The sequence below is a fragment of the Euprymna scolopes genome, chromosome 46 (genome assembly GCF_053919585.1).
Source record: "Euprymna scolopes isolate OS-2025 chromosome 46, ASM5391958v1, whole genome shotgun sequence".
Taxonomy (NCBI): domain Eukaryota; kingdom Metazoa; phylum Mollusca; class Cephalopoda; order Sepiida; family Sepiolidae; genus Euprymna; species Euprymna scolopes.
In genome coordinates, this window is record NC_136527.1 from 111,133,181 (window position 1) to 111,149,503 (window position 16,323).

At 30.7% G+C, this 16,323-nt stretch overlaps 1 protein-coding gene across 1 annotated transcript in view; it reads left to right on the plus strand.

Annotated features, from left to right (window-relative positions):
* The first annotated feature begins 1,223 nt into the window (after positions 1-1,223).
* Positions 1,224-16,323, plus strand: part of LOC145270195 (uncharacterized) — an 83,200-nt gene continuing 68,100 nt past the window's right edge. Inside the window, exon 1 of the mRNA XM_080125825.1 lies at positions 1,224-2,519. Within this exon, the coding sequence (XP_079981951.1) occupies positions 2,199-2,519 (321 nt within the window). The 5' untranslated portion in view covers positions 1,224-2,198. The remainder of the gene's footprint in view (positions 2,520-16,323) is intronic.

Here is a 16,323-nt window from a genome sequence, read left to right on the forward strand (position 1 = left end):
ATACCTGACCTTTAACCAGCTCCCATTTCCCACCTCTCGGGAGCTGGTCCCCTTTTCCCTTCCCTCTCCCTTCACTCCTCACATTAAAAATTGGCCTTGTGCCTAATTTGCTCGGTGGGGGAGCAAATAAATACCATCTGTTCTTCAGATGCTGCACTTCTATTTTTTGTTTTTTTTTGGTGGAGGAGAAATCCTTCACGACTGAGACAATTTTTATTTTTGTACCTTTTCTCCACGTTAAAAAACGACCCTGGTGTCTAACTCTGTCCCGTGGGGAGGCATAGTAAATAGGTACAGTTGTAAAAAGCATTGTCATATTGTAATGTTTGAAATAATCTGTTCGGGTTTGTTTGACTATACACACAGATTCGAAAAGGTTGTCAAAAAACAAATATATAACAAATAAATGTTACCAAAGGCAAGATAAGTTACTTTTCTACCTAACTGGATATGTTTTTAATGTTTTTACTCACTTTAAAACGTGTAATCCGTTCGAAAATCATACAATGTTTATCGATACATTTTAAAAAGAAAGATGGCGGCATGCTTGCTATTGAACTCGGTAAGTTTGGGAAAATGAGTTCAAACAAACAAATTATACAAAATACTGTTAGAAATCCACCGAATATATGTTAGCCTATGTCACGGTAACATATTGAGCGAGTTTCTAACAGTATTTTGTATAATTTTTTTGTTTAAACTCATTTTCCCAAACTTACTGTGTGCAAGAGCAAACATGCCACCATTTGCATTTTTTCAAATACATCAGTAAACACTGTATGTTTTTCGAGCCGAATAAACCCGTTACATTAAATAAAAACACTAAAAAATTATCCAGTTAGGTAGAAAAGTAAAAACTCGTCCCCGGAAAACCCGTACCCGGAAAACAAGTAAACAACTAAAAATATTTTTTTAAAAATATTATTGGGGGGGGGGGTATAGTCTATTTTAAAAATAATATCTCCTTCAAGAACGGTAATAAAATGTGTTTTCAATCGATATTTATTCAATAAGGGGCCAGTTTTCCTACCTAGCAAAAGGGGGGGGGGCGAGTTTTCTGGGTACGTGTTTTCCGGGGACGAGTTTTCCTAAATTCAGAAAAGTAACTTATCTTGCCTTTGGTAATATTTATTTGGGTAATCTCCAAAAATACCGTTAGGGCTTACAACATGGCCGCCAGAAGAGTCACGTGCACGTGACTCTTCTGGCGGCCATGTTGTAAGCCCTAACGGTATTTTTGGAGATTACCTTTATTTGTTAAATATATGTTTTTTGACAACTTTTTCGAAACCCACATTTTCAATTTTTTTTTTTTTCACACTTAAAGAAAAGTAGCTTTTTCAATTGTTTTTTTTTTTTGTGGTTGCATATGTCTGTGCCGGTTTTCTTTTTAAATAAAGGCCGCCTTGACGCCGTTATTTGTAGCATTGATTACGTTTATCTACTAAAAGAAAGCACTTGAAATCCTATGTGGTAAATAAAAAAAAGAAACTGATAACGACTTTTATTAAAGCCCCCCCCTTCTACTTAAAAAAAAAAAAAAAAAAAAAATTTTTCTTTAATTTCACATCTCCAACTACATGGGCAGTTTGAAAAACAACACCATGAATTATAAATGCTTCTTTGCTTTATTTCTGTAAAAACAAAATTTAAAAAAAATAGCAGGGCACAAAACCGAACTCGAAGATCGTCACAGGTGAAGGCGCGAAAAGGAAACAATTACAAAAGATGTCCGTCATAATTTGAGTTTTGAAAACTTAAAAAAAAAAAAAAAAAAAAAAAAAGAACATGTCAAAGAAAAATTAGAAGGCAATCAATTACACCAAGCAAATATTATTTATTAAAAAAAAAAAAAAAAAAAAAAAGGAAAATTATAAAATCAGTTTTCGGCTCTTTACACATCAACTGAATTTCCTATATATATATTTTTTTAAATAACTTACATTCATCATTACACACAACACATTTATTATATATATTTACAATCATTGTCACGTGAAAAAGGAACGCAAAAAATTATAAGGGTTATTGCAAAAAGCAAAATTATCTCCAAAAATCGAAACGAAAATAGAGACATATAGTTTATTATAAAAAAAAATGAAAACTACATAAAAAAAAGTTATTTGCCAAAAAAATAATAATTAAAAAAAAAAAAGAGAGAAGAATAATATTTAAAAAAAAAGAAAAAAAAAAAAGAAATGCAATATTTATTATTTGTCCTGTTTCTTTTCATGGTGCCATCTTTGGTCTTTGAAAATTTTTCAAGCGGCGCCGACCTACAAGAGGATATACTATCCAGTTTATGTCGCACTGTCCAAGGATCCTTTTTGGCTTTAAAACCATCAAAGAAACAGGATGGAACCAAAGAAGAATCAACGGATATGGAAGACAAAGAGATTAAAGCAATGTCGGAAGAATTTTCCAAGCTGTGTCGTCTGCAAATACCAAATATTTCTCACTCCTTGGAATGGTTCCAAAAATACTCGCTAGATGATTACGCCGATAAGGACGCCATGATGGTAAGCGAACAATTTTTTTGTTTCTACACTATTGGCACGAAATTTTGGAGTCGATAAATTTTTTATTTTTTTATTTTTATTACATTTTCACCCCAAACAAGGCAAATTGCCACTTTGGTGTAGGGGGCTACTATCAGGGGCAACAACTACTGGGGTACTATGTAGGGATTTGGGCAGCAAGGTGTCGGTTCACATTACACTTGAACTTCTGCACGTCAGTACTGTTGGGGAAGCAGGGACCTGGAATGGAATTCCAGAGTCTTGCGGTTCTGGGGAAGAAACTATTGGAGTAAAAAGATCTTTTACATCTAGGGACCTCTACAGTGTGGGGGTGGGATCTAGCAGCCTGTCGGGTTTGTCGAGGGTGCTCGCGTCGTGGGGGCACAAGTGATTGCAGTTCATCAGAGCATTCACCACTAAAATACTTGTAGAACAGGCAGAGGGACGCAACGTTTCGTCGATGGGACAGAGGCTGAAGCTTAGATGCCAGTTCAGGGCCTATCAGATTTGCGACTCTCTTTTGAACCTTGTCAAGGAGCGAGAGACTAGTAGCAGATGCACCAGCCCAGATGTGGCAGCAATACTCCATACATGGGCGAATGGAGTTTTAAGATTAAAAAAAAAAATGGTTTCTACTGATTTTTTTTGTCAATTCTGATAAATTACGATGTTAGCTTCCAAGTTTTGCAGTCGAAATTACCTGAACATTACTGAATTATTAAAAAAAAAAGAAAAAAGAAAAACAGCTTTAATCGTGTTAGCAGATGAAAAATTGCCGCCATCTTGTTTAAATCAAAACGGAAAATTACCTCCCTTTTGGACTCTTCCGTGTCTTATGATCGTTTCCATCAAATTCTATTTTTTATTTTCCTCAATAAATAATTTTCTACCTTACCGCTTTTCGTGATTTTTGGATATGATCATCTTAAAAATACAAGCAATACGTAGATAACATTATTTTCATGTAAAATTCCGTTTTACGATTTCTGAAATTTCGTCCCAATGGTGTAGAAGCGCCACAATTTTCATTTGGTGCTTGTTCAGATAAAGTCGACAGATTGATTTTTGGCACTTCTGCAGTATTCGGGCGAGCGCCATTGTTAGAGAGCGATAACTCCAATTTTTGGCAGTCTTGCAGTTAAGTACCGGCAAAGTTCGACAACTCTAGAAAGGTCACATCAGTATTTTACACCGTCAAATATCGAATATTACGAATTATTAGTTTTAAAATAAAATAAAAAAAATGCAATTAACAGAAAATATATTATATAATTAATAAAAAAAAAAGTAAAGGTACTTGTACAGTTTAGTCAAGACATTAAAAAATGAAAATATCGAAAAAGTTTCAATTGTATGTATCCGTTATGGAACGAAGTTCTCTGAAAGAAAATTTCACTTAATTTCATCGAGTAGTTTTTTTGTTTACAGCGGAAAAACAATTTGTTAGGATACCGAGCAAAATGTTCGATTTAGCTTGTTTTATTATTCAATTTTCACCCCAAACAAGGCACAGTGCCACTTTGAAGCAGTAGGGTTACTATCAGGGACTTAATTTGCAGGGGCATTATGAAGGGAGATGAGTAGAAAGATGTTTGTTCACATTACACTTGAACTTCTGCATATCAGTACGGTAGGGAAAGCAGAATTGTTGCGGGGCCGATCGTCCGGAGACAGTCGACCCAACAACTTGAAGATAGACACGGGCAAAAAAGAATGGTGAACAAGGCAAAGGAAAAACGACCGACAAGGGATGCTCGTTTAAAGGACAAAAATCGTTTTTTTATTTGTTGAGGAAGAAAAAAGAAAATAAAAAAAAATTTATAAGTACGGTAGGGAAAGCAGAATCACGAATATTACGAATTATTAGATTTAAAATAAAAATACAAATTATCAAATTTTAAAACAAAAAATATGTAATTAATATAAAATATATTATATAATTAATATAAAAAATATGAAAATTTGTTCCATTCCCATCTAATGGAAGAGTTGTGGAGACGGCGTGAGAAAGGGCACGCATAAGACAACAATATAGTTTTAAAAAAAATGTTTAATTTTCAAAGTTGTTTTATTTTGTACAAATTTATATTTTGTTACGTGGTTCATTACTTCAGATTTTATTTTGTAATAAATTTATATTCTGTTACGTGGTTCATTACTTCAGATTTTATTTTGTATAAATTTATATTCTGTTACGTGGTTCATTACTTCAGATTTTATTTTGTACAAATTTATATTTTGTTACGTGGTTCATTACTTCAGATTTTATTTTGTACAAATTTATATTCTGTTACGTGGTTCATTACTTCAGATTTTATTTTGTATAAATTTATATTTAGTTATGTGGTTCATTACTTCAGATTTTATTTTATATAAATTTATATTTTGTTACGTGGTTCATTGCTTCAGATTTTATTTTGTATAAATTTATATTTTGTTACGGGATTCATTACTTCAGATTTTATTTTATACTAGCGGGGGTACCCGGCGTTGCCCGAGTGTTTGTTTCCGGGACGGGGGGGGGAGTTTTAAAAAATGTTATGGTAGGTAAGTAGGAAGGATCAACCCCGGAGTCATGAGTAAAAGTAGGAAAATAAAGTGTGAAAAAAAAAAAACATCTGCAACGTTAACAGTTCGGCCACCAAGAAAAGTCCATTCCAGTTGTTTAGGAAAAAAAAAAACGACTACGGTAGGTCGGCGCGAACGTGAAAATATAATGTGAATTGTCCAGCACGCTAACCACTACGCCACAGAGCACTGCAGCTTAGTTTAGTGATTTTAAATAACTTCACATGAAAGAACTACGAAGCCAAACCGGTGTTCTCTTCTCAACTGTTCCTTGTGAACGATCCCCAAACGGTGTTAAGTGGTGGCAGGGGGAGGAGGAATTTATTAGAGAGAAAATATTTTACCACTTCCATTGATCTTAACCGATTTTGGCCGTGACTTCTCAGCAGAAAAAGTATAGAAATCTAAGATTATCGAGGAATTTGAGAAATAATAAGCCTATAACACACCTACGATATTGTTCTGCCGTTTGTGCATATTATATTTGCATGAAATATCTTGATTTTTAATCCTATTAATGTCAAAATCAGACGGGAAAAAATGAGTTCATTTTATTTATATAGAGATAAATTTATATTTTGTTACGTGATTCATTATTTCATATTTTATTTTGTATAAATTTATATTTTGTTACGTGATTCATTACTTAAGATTTTATTTAGTATAAATTTAAATTTTTTTACGTGGTTCATTACTTCAGATTTTATTTAGTATAAATTAATATTTTGTTACATGGTTCATTACTTCAGATTTTATTTAGTATAAATTTATATTTTGTTACATAGTTCATTACTTCAGATTTTATTTAGTATAAATTTATATTTATTTAGGATTTTATTTTGCATAAATTTATATTTTGTTACGTGATTCATTACTTCAGATTTTATTTTGTATAAATTTATATTTTGTTACGTGGTTCATTACCTCAGATTTTATTTTTAATAAATTTATATTTTGTTACGTGATTCATTACTTCAGATTTTATTTTGTATAAATTTATATTTTGTTACGTGATTCATTACTTCAGATTTTATTTTTAATAAATTTATATTTTGTTACGTGATTCATTACTTCAGATTTTATTTAGTATAAATTTATATTTTGTTACGTGATTCATTACTTAAGGTTTTATTTTGTATAAATTTATATTTTGTTACGTGATTCATTACTTCAGATTTTATTTTGTATAAATTTATATTTTGTTACATGGTTCATTACTTCAGATTTTATTTTGTATAAATTTATATTTTGTTACGTGATTCATTACTTCAGGTTTTATTTTGTATAAATTTATATTTTGTTACGTGATTCATTACTTCAGATTTTATTTTGTATAAATTTATATTTTGTTACGTGGTTCATTACTTCAGATTTTATTTTGTATAAATTTATATTTTGTTACGTGATTCATTACTTCAGATTTTATATTGTATAAATTTATATTTTGTTACGTGGTTCATTACTTCAGATTTTATTTTGTATAAATTAATATTTTGTTACGTGGTTCATTACTTCAGATTTTATTTTTAATAAATTTATATTTTGTTACGTGATTCATTACTTCAGATTTTATTTTGTATAAATTTATATTTTGTTACGTGGTTCATTACTTCAGATTTATTTTGTATAAATTTATATTTTGTTACGTGGTTCATTACTTCAGATTTTATTTAGTATAAATTTATATTTTGTTACGTGATTCATTACTTCAGATTTATTTTGTATAAATTTATATTTTGTTACGTGGTTCATTACTTCAGATTTTATTTTATATAAATTTATATTTTGTTACGTGATTCATTACTTCAGATTTTATTTTATATAAATTTATATTTTGTTACGTGATTCATTACTTCTGATTTTATTTTGTATAAATTTATATTTTGTTACGTGGTTCATTACTTCTGATTTTATTTTGTATAAATTTATATTTTGTTACGTGATTCATTACTTCAGATTTATTTTGTATAAATTTATATTTTGTTACGTGGTTCATTACTTCCGATTTTATTTTGTATAAATTTATATTTTGTTACGTGATTCATTACTTCAGATTTTATTTTATATAAATTTATATTTTGTTACGTGGTTCATTACTTCAGATTTTATTTTATATAAATTTATATTTTGTTACGTGATTCATTACTTCAGATTTTATTTTGTATAAATTTATATTTTGTTACGTGACTCATGACTTCAGGTCTTATGTTGTTCGTTTTTGCGCTTTTATCAACGGATCATCAAATCTAAGGGAGATAACCAGCACATAACTGCAAAAATAAGCATATTTTGCTAGATATAATTTGGGACGCCGAAATAATCAGTAGAACCATGAAAGAATGTTAAAAAAATAAGATTGCACGATTAGTTCCGGAAATTGCTGAAGAAATTTACGAAAAGGAAATAAATTAGCAAAGTTAATCAACTAACTTAAAAATATAACAATGTTAGGTAACGAAATAAACTTATTAATTAACGTATTACACCAAACAAAAGTAAACAACCTGTTACAATGAAATGGTGTTAATTAATCAACAAGAATTAAATAACCTTCATAATTAAACAACAAAAATTAAATAATCTTGTTAATTAATCAACAAAAATGGAATAAACTTGTTAATTAATCGACTAAAATTAACTAACCTAATTAAATAAACTTGTTAATTAATCAACAAAAATTAAATAAACTTGTTAATTAATCAGCTAAAATTAAATAAACTTGTTAATTAATCAACAAAAATTGAATAAACTTGTTAATTAATCAACAAAAATTGAATAAACTTGTTAATTTATCAACAAAAATTGAATAAACTTGTTAATTAATCAACAAAAATTGAATAAACTTGTTAATTAATCAACAAAAAATAAATAACCTTCATAATTAATCAACAAAAATTGAATAAACTTGTTAATTAATCAACAAAAATTGAATAACCTTGTTAATTAATCAACAAAAATTGAATAAACTTGTTAATCAATCAACAAAAATTAAATAAACTTGTTAATTAATCAAGAAGTTGTTGTTCAATTAGCCAAAACAATACCGCGGGTTTGTTTTACTGTAAACATAGATGCAAAAAGTTGTCAAAAAACAAATATATAACAAATAAATGTTATCAGACGCAAGATAAGTTAATTTTCTACCGAACTGGATGTGTTTTTAGTGTTTTATTTAATGTAACAGCTCGAAAAACATAAGTCTTTACCGATGTATTGGAAAATTTTAAATGGCGCCCAACTCTCTTTCACACGGTAAGTTTGGGAAAAGGAGTTAAAAGTTAAAAAATATGCCAAATACTGTAAAAACCCACCGAATATATATAAGCCTATGTTACGGTAACATATATTAAGAAAGTTTCTAACAGTATTTTGTCTAGTTTTTTATTTATAACTCCTTTTCCCAAACTTAATGTGCCAGGACGCAATTAAAAATTTTCCATTATTATTTATTTATGTATTTTATTTATTTGTTTATATATTTTATTTATTCGTTTATGTATTTTATTTATTTATGTATTTTATTTATTTATGTATTTTATTTATTTATGTATTTTATTTATTTATTTATTTATTTATTTATTTTATTGATTTATTTATTTATGTATTTTATTTATTTATATATATTATTTATTTATTTATGTTATTTATTTATGTATGCATTTCATGTATTTATTTATATAATTTATTTATTTATGTTTTTTGTTTATTTATTTATTTTATTTATTTATGTATTTTATTTATATTATTTATTTATGTATTTTATTTATTTATGTATTTTTTTATTTATTTATATTATTTATTTATGTATTTTATTTATTTATTTATATAATTTATTTATTTATTATGTATTTAATTTATTCATATATTTTATGTATTTATTTATATAATTTAATTATGTATGTATTTTATTTAATTATTTATTTATTTTATTTATTTATTTATGCATTTTATTTGTTTATTTATTTATATAATTTATTTATTTATGTTTTTTGTTTATTTATTTATTTATTTTATTTATTTATGTATTTTATTTATTTATTTATGTATTTTATTTATTTTATTATGTATTTTATTTATTTATTTACATAATTTATTTATTTATTATGTATTTTATTTATTCATATATTTTATGTATTTATTTATATAATTTAATTATGTATGTATTTTATTTAATTATTTATGTATTTCATTTGATTATTCATGCATTTTATTTATTTATTTATATAATTTATTTATTTATGTATTTTATTTATTTATTTATGTATTTTATTTATTTATTTATATATTTTATTTATTCATTTATGTATTTTTATTTATTTTATTTATTTATTAATGTATTTCATTTATGTATTTTATTTATTTATGTATTTTATTATGTATTTTATTTATTTATATATTTTATTTATATAATTTAATTATTTAGGTATTTTATTTATTTATGTATTTTATTTATTCATTTATGTATTTTTATTTATTTTATTTATTTATTTATGTATTTTATTTATTTAAGTATTTTATTTATTTATGTATTTTTTTAAATTATTTATGTATTTTATTTATTTATTTATTTGTGTATTTTTTTCTTTAATTAAATTTCATTCATACTTTTATTTTGTGATTTTTTTTAGTTTATTATCATTTTGTTTTAATTCATTTTTATAATATTATATTTTTCACACCAATACTTTTATTTTTTATTACATTTATTTTTTCATACAAAAATGATAAAATGTGAGTTAATTGATTGGTGTTTTGTAATGAAATAATCAGCCGAGACAACATTTCAAAGTTATTATCACAGTAAGAGGGTATAATGTGGGATAAATTTTGAAAAATGATTGTCGAAATTGATAACATATCCAAGAATTATGAAAAAGGATGAAATGTGAGTTAACGGATTGGTGTGTTCCTAATGAAATAAACTGCCCAGACAATATATCAAAGTTAATATTTTAGAAAGTGGGGGGCGATAATGTGGGTTAAAATTATAACAAATAATTGTCGAAATTAGCAGCATATCCAAGAATTATGAAATATGATGAAATGCGAGTTAATTGATTGGTATGTTTGTAATGAAATAATCAGTCGAGACAGTATTTCAAAGTTATTATTTTAGTAAGGGGGATCGATCATGTTGGTTAAATTATGCAAAACGATTGTCGAAATTAGTAACATATCCAAGAATTATGAAAAAATGATGAAATGTGAGTTAATTGATTGGTGTGTTTGTAATGAAATAATCAGCTCAGACAATGTATCAAGGTTATTATTATAGTAAGGGGGCGATAATGAGGGTTAAAATAATAGAAAATTATTGTCGAGATTAGTAACATATCCAAGAATTATGAAAAATGACGAAATGTGAGTTAATTGATTGGTGCGTTTGTAATGAAATAATCAGCCTATGCAATATATGAAAGTTATTATTTTAGTAAGGGGGTCGGGTGGGTTAAATTATGAAAAATTGTTGTCGAAATTAGTAACATATCCAAGAATTATGAAAAAATGATGAAATGTGAGTTGATTGGTGTGTTTGTAATGAAATAATTAGCTCAGACAATATATCAAGGTTATTATTTTAGTAAGGGGGGGCGATAATGTGGGTCAAATTTAGTTAAAATGATTTTGAAATTAGTAACATATCCAAGAATTATGAAAAATGATGAAATGTGAGTTAACGTAATGGTGTGTTTGTAATGAAATAATCAGTCCAGGCAATATATCAAAGTTATTATTTTAAGGCTAGAATAATATAATGGTGTCTTCATTCATTCTGAACGCCATAGAATGTCCAGCAGCAATATATTACAAATGAAAGATGCCGCTGTGGAATTTCCACAGGTCCTGCTAGTTATTATTATTGTTATTATTAATTTATTTTTTATTATTCACGTTCACCCCCCCCCCCAAAAAAAAACAAAAAAAACAAGGCATATAGTCACTTGGACGTAAGGGGCAACCATTTGGGACCATGCCTAAGAAAGATTAGGATGTTGGTTTACATTAGATTTGAACTTCTGCATATCAGTTCAGTTTGGGAAGCAGGTAGCAGGAAGGGAATTCCAAAGTCTATCTGTTCTACGGAAGAAGCTATTTGAGTAGAAAACTTTCTGACATCTAGGGACCTCAACTTGAAGGGGTGTGATTTTGCTGCCAGTCGGGTTTGTCGGGATATGTGCATCGAGGGGGCACAAGTGCAATGAGTTCATCAGAGCAGATTTCATTAAAATACTTGTAAAAAAGGCACAGGGATGCAGCATTGCGGTGATGGGACAGGGTTTGGAGCCTAGTTGACAATGTGGGACCTATTAGATTGCATATCCTTTTTTGAACCCTATACAAGAGGGAGAGACTAATGATAGATGCACCAGCCCAGATGTGCCAACAATAGTCCACACATGGGCGAATAGTGGCCTTGTAGAGGTACAGGAAACTCTCAGGTGTGAGCAGTTGTCTAGTACGATAAAGGGAGCCCACCTTCCTTGCAGCAGCTTTTGCAATGTCCTCAATATTTCCTGTGAATGTTAAGCCGAGGAGTTTGAAGGAAGTAGGATGTTATTTTTTGTCATAGTTATCGGTGGTTGGGGGGGGGGTTTCTTGTAATTGTTGAAGGAAAGCAGTTTAGTCTTAGTAGCATTAAATGTTGCCATCCATTTACGTCCCCATTCAACTACGGTCTGGAGGTAATTTTTTTAATGATTCAACCATTGTCTTAGATTTTTGGACATCCATTATTCCCTCATGCATGTTATAGAGTGTTGTATCATCAGAAAATATACCCAGATCGGACTCAATATTATCGGGGAGATCATTGAAGAATATCAGGAATAATAGTCGTTCAAGGATTGACTGCTGAGGCACTCCCGCTTCACAGGAGAAACGTTGCGAGCCTATCTTTGTTTTATCATTACTTCCATGGCAAGTGCTCGTCTAAGCTCCAATCTCTGGCCCCACCTCGCCAATCTTTCATGATAAACACCCGTCCAGCTGAAACCACTGTCAAAACTTTTCCCCACTCTTTATCTGCGCCCAAACCAAAATGTAGATTCCATCAACAAAGCTTCTTTCTTAGAAGTGCATGCCTGTGGAACACTCTTTCGTTTGCCTGTTTCCCACCTGACTACAACCTAGATGTCTTCAAGTCCAACATAAACAAATTCCTGACAACCCGCCCCCTTAAGTAAGACACTTTATCAAATCTCCAATACTAATGATTACTACAATACTATCCCATTGATTACTGTACACGCAATAACCCTTAGCCTGAGTTGCTCCCGGGCATTGATAAGTGGTGACTATCTTGTAAAAAAAAAAAAAAAAAAAAAATGTTATGCTGCTTGGATGGACGTCCATCAATCACAACCTGGATGGTCCTATTGTTTAAGAAGGATCTAATTATATTTAATATTTGTCCAGTTATACCATATTATTTAATTTTCATTAGCAGCCCTTTGTGCCAGACTTTGTCAAAGGCTTTGGATATATCGAGGGCTACAGCCCTGGCTTCACCTGTCTTATCTAGTGCATGGTGTATGCGTTCAGAAATAACTGTTAAAATATCTGCCGTAGAACGTTGGAGACACCCCTCCAGGGGATTAATGAACTATCTCATGACGTCACTTCCGGTATCAAGTACCGGTGCCTGGCAGTCTGAGATTGGTACACGACGAAGCCGGTCGTATGCAAACGCCTACCATTAAGGAATGGTATTCCCAACTGGTCTTTGTCTGTAATTTATGTGAATACATGTTCGTCTCTAAAAATCCTGTGTTCGCTTTTGTTTATTACCATTTAACCCAAAAACAGAACGACATTTCCTAAATCCATACTGTTTATCAGAAAAATTTGCTTTCACAAGGTGGTGAACTAGTGCTCGATTGATTAGCATCTCAAATATTTAGTGAAGACGGGAGGAGATTTATAGGACGATAATTAAGAGGTCGGTCCTTTCGCCAGAATTCTTGTACACTGGTACAACAGAGGCCATCTCCCAGCTATTAGGGAAGCAGGATTCAGCAAAGCATTTGTTGTAGAGTTTGGAAAGTATGGGGGCTGGTTCAGCAAAGCATTTGTTGTAGAGTTTGGAAAGTATGGGGGTTAGTTCAGCAAAGCATTTGTTGTAGAGTTTGGAAAGTATGGGGGCTAGTTCAGCAAAGCATTTGTTGTAGAGTTTGGAAAGTATGGGGCTAGTTCAGCAAAGCATTTGTTGTAGAGTTTGGAAAATATGTGGTTAGTTCAGAAAAGCATTTGTTGTAGAGTTTGTAAAGTATTGGGGTTAGTTCAGCAAAGCATTTGTTGTAGAGTTTGTAAAGTATTGGGGTTAGTTCAGCAAAGCATTTGTTGTAGAGTTTGGAAAGTATGGGGCTAGTTCAGCAAATCATTTGTTGTAGAGTTTGGAAAATATGTGGTTAGTTCAGAAAAGCATTTGTTGTAGAGTTTGTAAAGTATTGAGGTTAGTTCAGCAAAGCATTTGTTGTAGAGTTTGTAAAGTATTGGGGTTAGTTCAGCAAAGCATTTGTTGTAGAGTTTGTAAAGTATTGAGGTTAGTTCAGCAAAGCATTTGTTGTAGAGTTTGTAAAGTATTGGGGTTAGTTCAGCAAAGCATTTGTTGTAGAGTTTGTAAAGTATTGGGGTTAGTTCAGCAAAGCATTTGTTGTAGAGTTTGTAAAGTATTGGGGTTAGTTCAGCAAAGCATTTGTTGTAGAGTTTGTAAAGTATTGGGGTTAGTTCAGCAAAGCATTTGTTGTAGAGTTTGGAAAGTATGGGGGTTAGTTCAGCAAAGCATTTGTTGTAGAGTTTGGAAAGTATGGGGCTAGTTCAGCAAAGCATTTGTTGTAGAGTTTGGAAAGTATGGGGCTAGTTCAGCAAAGCATTTGTTGTAGAGTTTGTAAAGTATTGGGGTTAGTTCAGCAAAGCATTTGTTGTAGAGTTTGTAAAGTATTGGGGTTAGTTCAGCAAAGCAATTGTTGTAGAGTTTGTAAAGTATTGAGGTTAGTTCAGCAAAGCATTTGTTGTAGAGTTTGGAAAGTATGGGGGTTAGTTCAGCAAAGCATTTGTTGTAGAGTTTGTAAAGTATTGGGGTTAGTTCAGCAAAGCATTTGTTGTAGAGTTTGTAAAGTATTGGGGTTAGTTCAGCAAAGCATTTGTTGTAGAGTTTGTAAAGTATTGGGGTTAGTTCAGCAAAGCATTTGTTGTAGAGTTTGTAAAGTATTGAGGTTAGTTCAGCAAAGCATTTGTTGTAGAGTTTGGAAAGTATGGTGGTTAGTTCAGCAAAGCATTTGTTGTAGAGTTTGGAAAGTATGGGGCTAGTTCAGCAAAGCATTTGTTGTAGAGTTTGGAAAGTATGGGGCTAGTTCAGCAAAGCATTTGTTGTAGAGTTTGTAAAGTATTGGGGTTAGTTCAGCAAAGCATTTGTTGTAGAGTTTGTAAAGTATTGGGGTTAGTTCAGCAAAGCATTTGTTGTAGAGTTTGTAAAGTATTGGGGTTAGTTCAGCAAAGCATTTGTTGTAGAGTTTGGAAAGTATGGGGCTAGTTCAGCAAAGCATTTGTTGTAGAGTTTGTAAAGTATTGGGGTTAGTTCAGCAAAGCATTTGTTGTAGAGTTTGTAAAGTATTGAGGTTAGTTCAGCAAAGCATTTGTTGTAGAGTTTGTAAAGTATTGGGGTTAGTTCAGCAAAGCATTTGTTGTAGAGTTTGGAAAGTATGGGGGTTAGTTCAGCAAAGCATTTGTTGTAGAGTTTGGAAAGTATGGGGCTAGTTCAGCAAAGCATTTGTTGTAGAGTTTGTAAAGTATTGGGGTTAGTTCAGCAAAGCATTTGTTGTAGAGTTTGTAAAGTATTGGGGTTAGTTCAGCAAAGCATTTGGTGTAGAGTTTGGAAAGTATTGGGCTAGTTCAGCAAAGCATTTGTTGTAGAGTTTGTAAAGTATTGGGGTTAGTTCAGCAAAGCATTTGTTGTAGAGTTTGTAAAGTATTGGGGTTAGTTCAGCAAAGCATTTGTTGTAGAGTTTGTAAAGTATTGGGGTTAGTTCAGCAAAGCATTTGTTGTAGAGTTTGGAAAGTATGGGGGTTAGTTCAGCAAAGCATTTGTTGTAGAGTTTGGAAAGTATGGGGGCTAGTTCAGCAAAGCATTTGTTGTAGAGTTTGGAAAGTATGGGGCTAGTTCAGCAAAGCATTTGTTGTAGAGTTTGGAAAGTATTGAGGTTAGTTCAGCAAAGCATTTGTTGTAGAGTTTGTAAAGTATTGGGGTTAGTTCAGCAAAGCATTTGTTGTAGAGTTTGTAAAGTATTGGGGTTAGTTCAGCAAAGCATTTGTTGTAGAGTTTGTAAAGTATTGGGGTTAGTTCAGCAAAGCATTTGTTGTAGAGTTTGGAAAGTATTGAGGTTAGTTCAGCAAAGCATTTGTTGTAGAGTTTGTAAAGTATTGGGGTTAGTTCAGCAAAGCATTTGTTGTAGAGTTTGTAAAGTATTGGGGTTAGTTCAGCAAAGCATTTGTTGTAGAGTTTGTAAAGTATTGGGGTTAGTTCAGCAAAGCATTTGTTGTAGAGTTTGTAAAGTATTGGGGTTAATTCAGCAAAGCATTTGTTGTAGAGTTTGTAAAGTATTGGGGTTAGTTCAGCAAAGCATTTGTTGTAGAGTTTGGAAAGTATTGAGGTTAGTTCAGCAAAGCATTTGTTGTAGAGTTTGTAAAGTATTGGGGTTAGTTCAGAAAAGCATTTGTTGTAAAGTTTGTAAAGTATTGGGGTTAGTTCAGCAAAGCATTTGTTGTAGAGTTTGTAAAGTATTGGGGTTAGTTCAGAAAAGCATTTGTTGTAGAGTTTGTAAAGTATTGGGTTTTGTTCAGCAAAGCATTTGTTGTAGAGTTTGTAAAGTATTGGGGTTAGTTCAGCAAAGCATTTGTTGTAGAGTTTGTAAAGTATTGAGGTTAGTTCAGCAAAGCATTTGTTGTAGAGTTTGTAAAGTATTGGGGTTAGTTCAGAAAAGCATTTGTTGTAGAGTTTGTAAAGTATTGGGGTTAGTTCAGCAAAGCATTTGTTGTAGAGTTTGTAAAGTATTGGGGTTAGTTCAGCAAAGCATTTGTTGTAGAGTTTGTAAAGTATTGGGGTTAGTTCAGCAAAGCATTTGTTGTAGAGTTTGTAAAGTATTGGGGTTAGTTCAGCAAAGCATTTGTTGTAGAGTTTGGAAAGTATTGAGGTTAGTTCAGCAAAGCATTTGTTGTAGAGTTTGTAAAGTATTGGGGT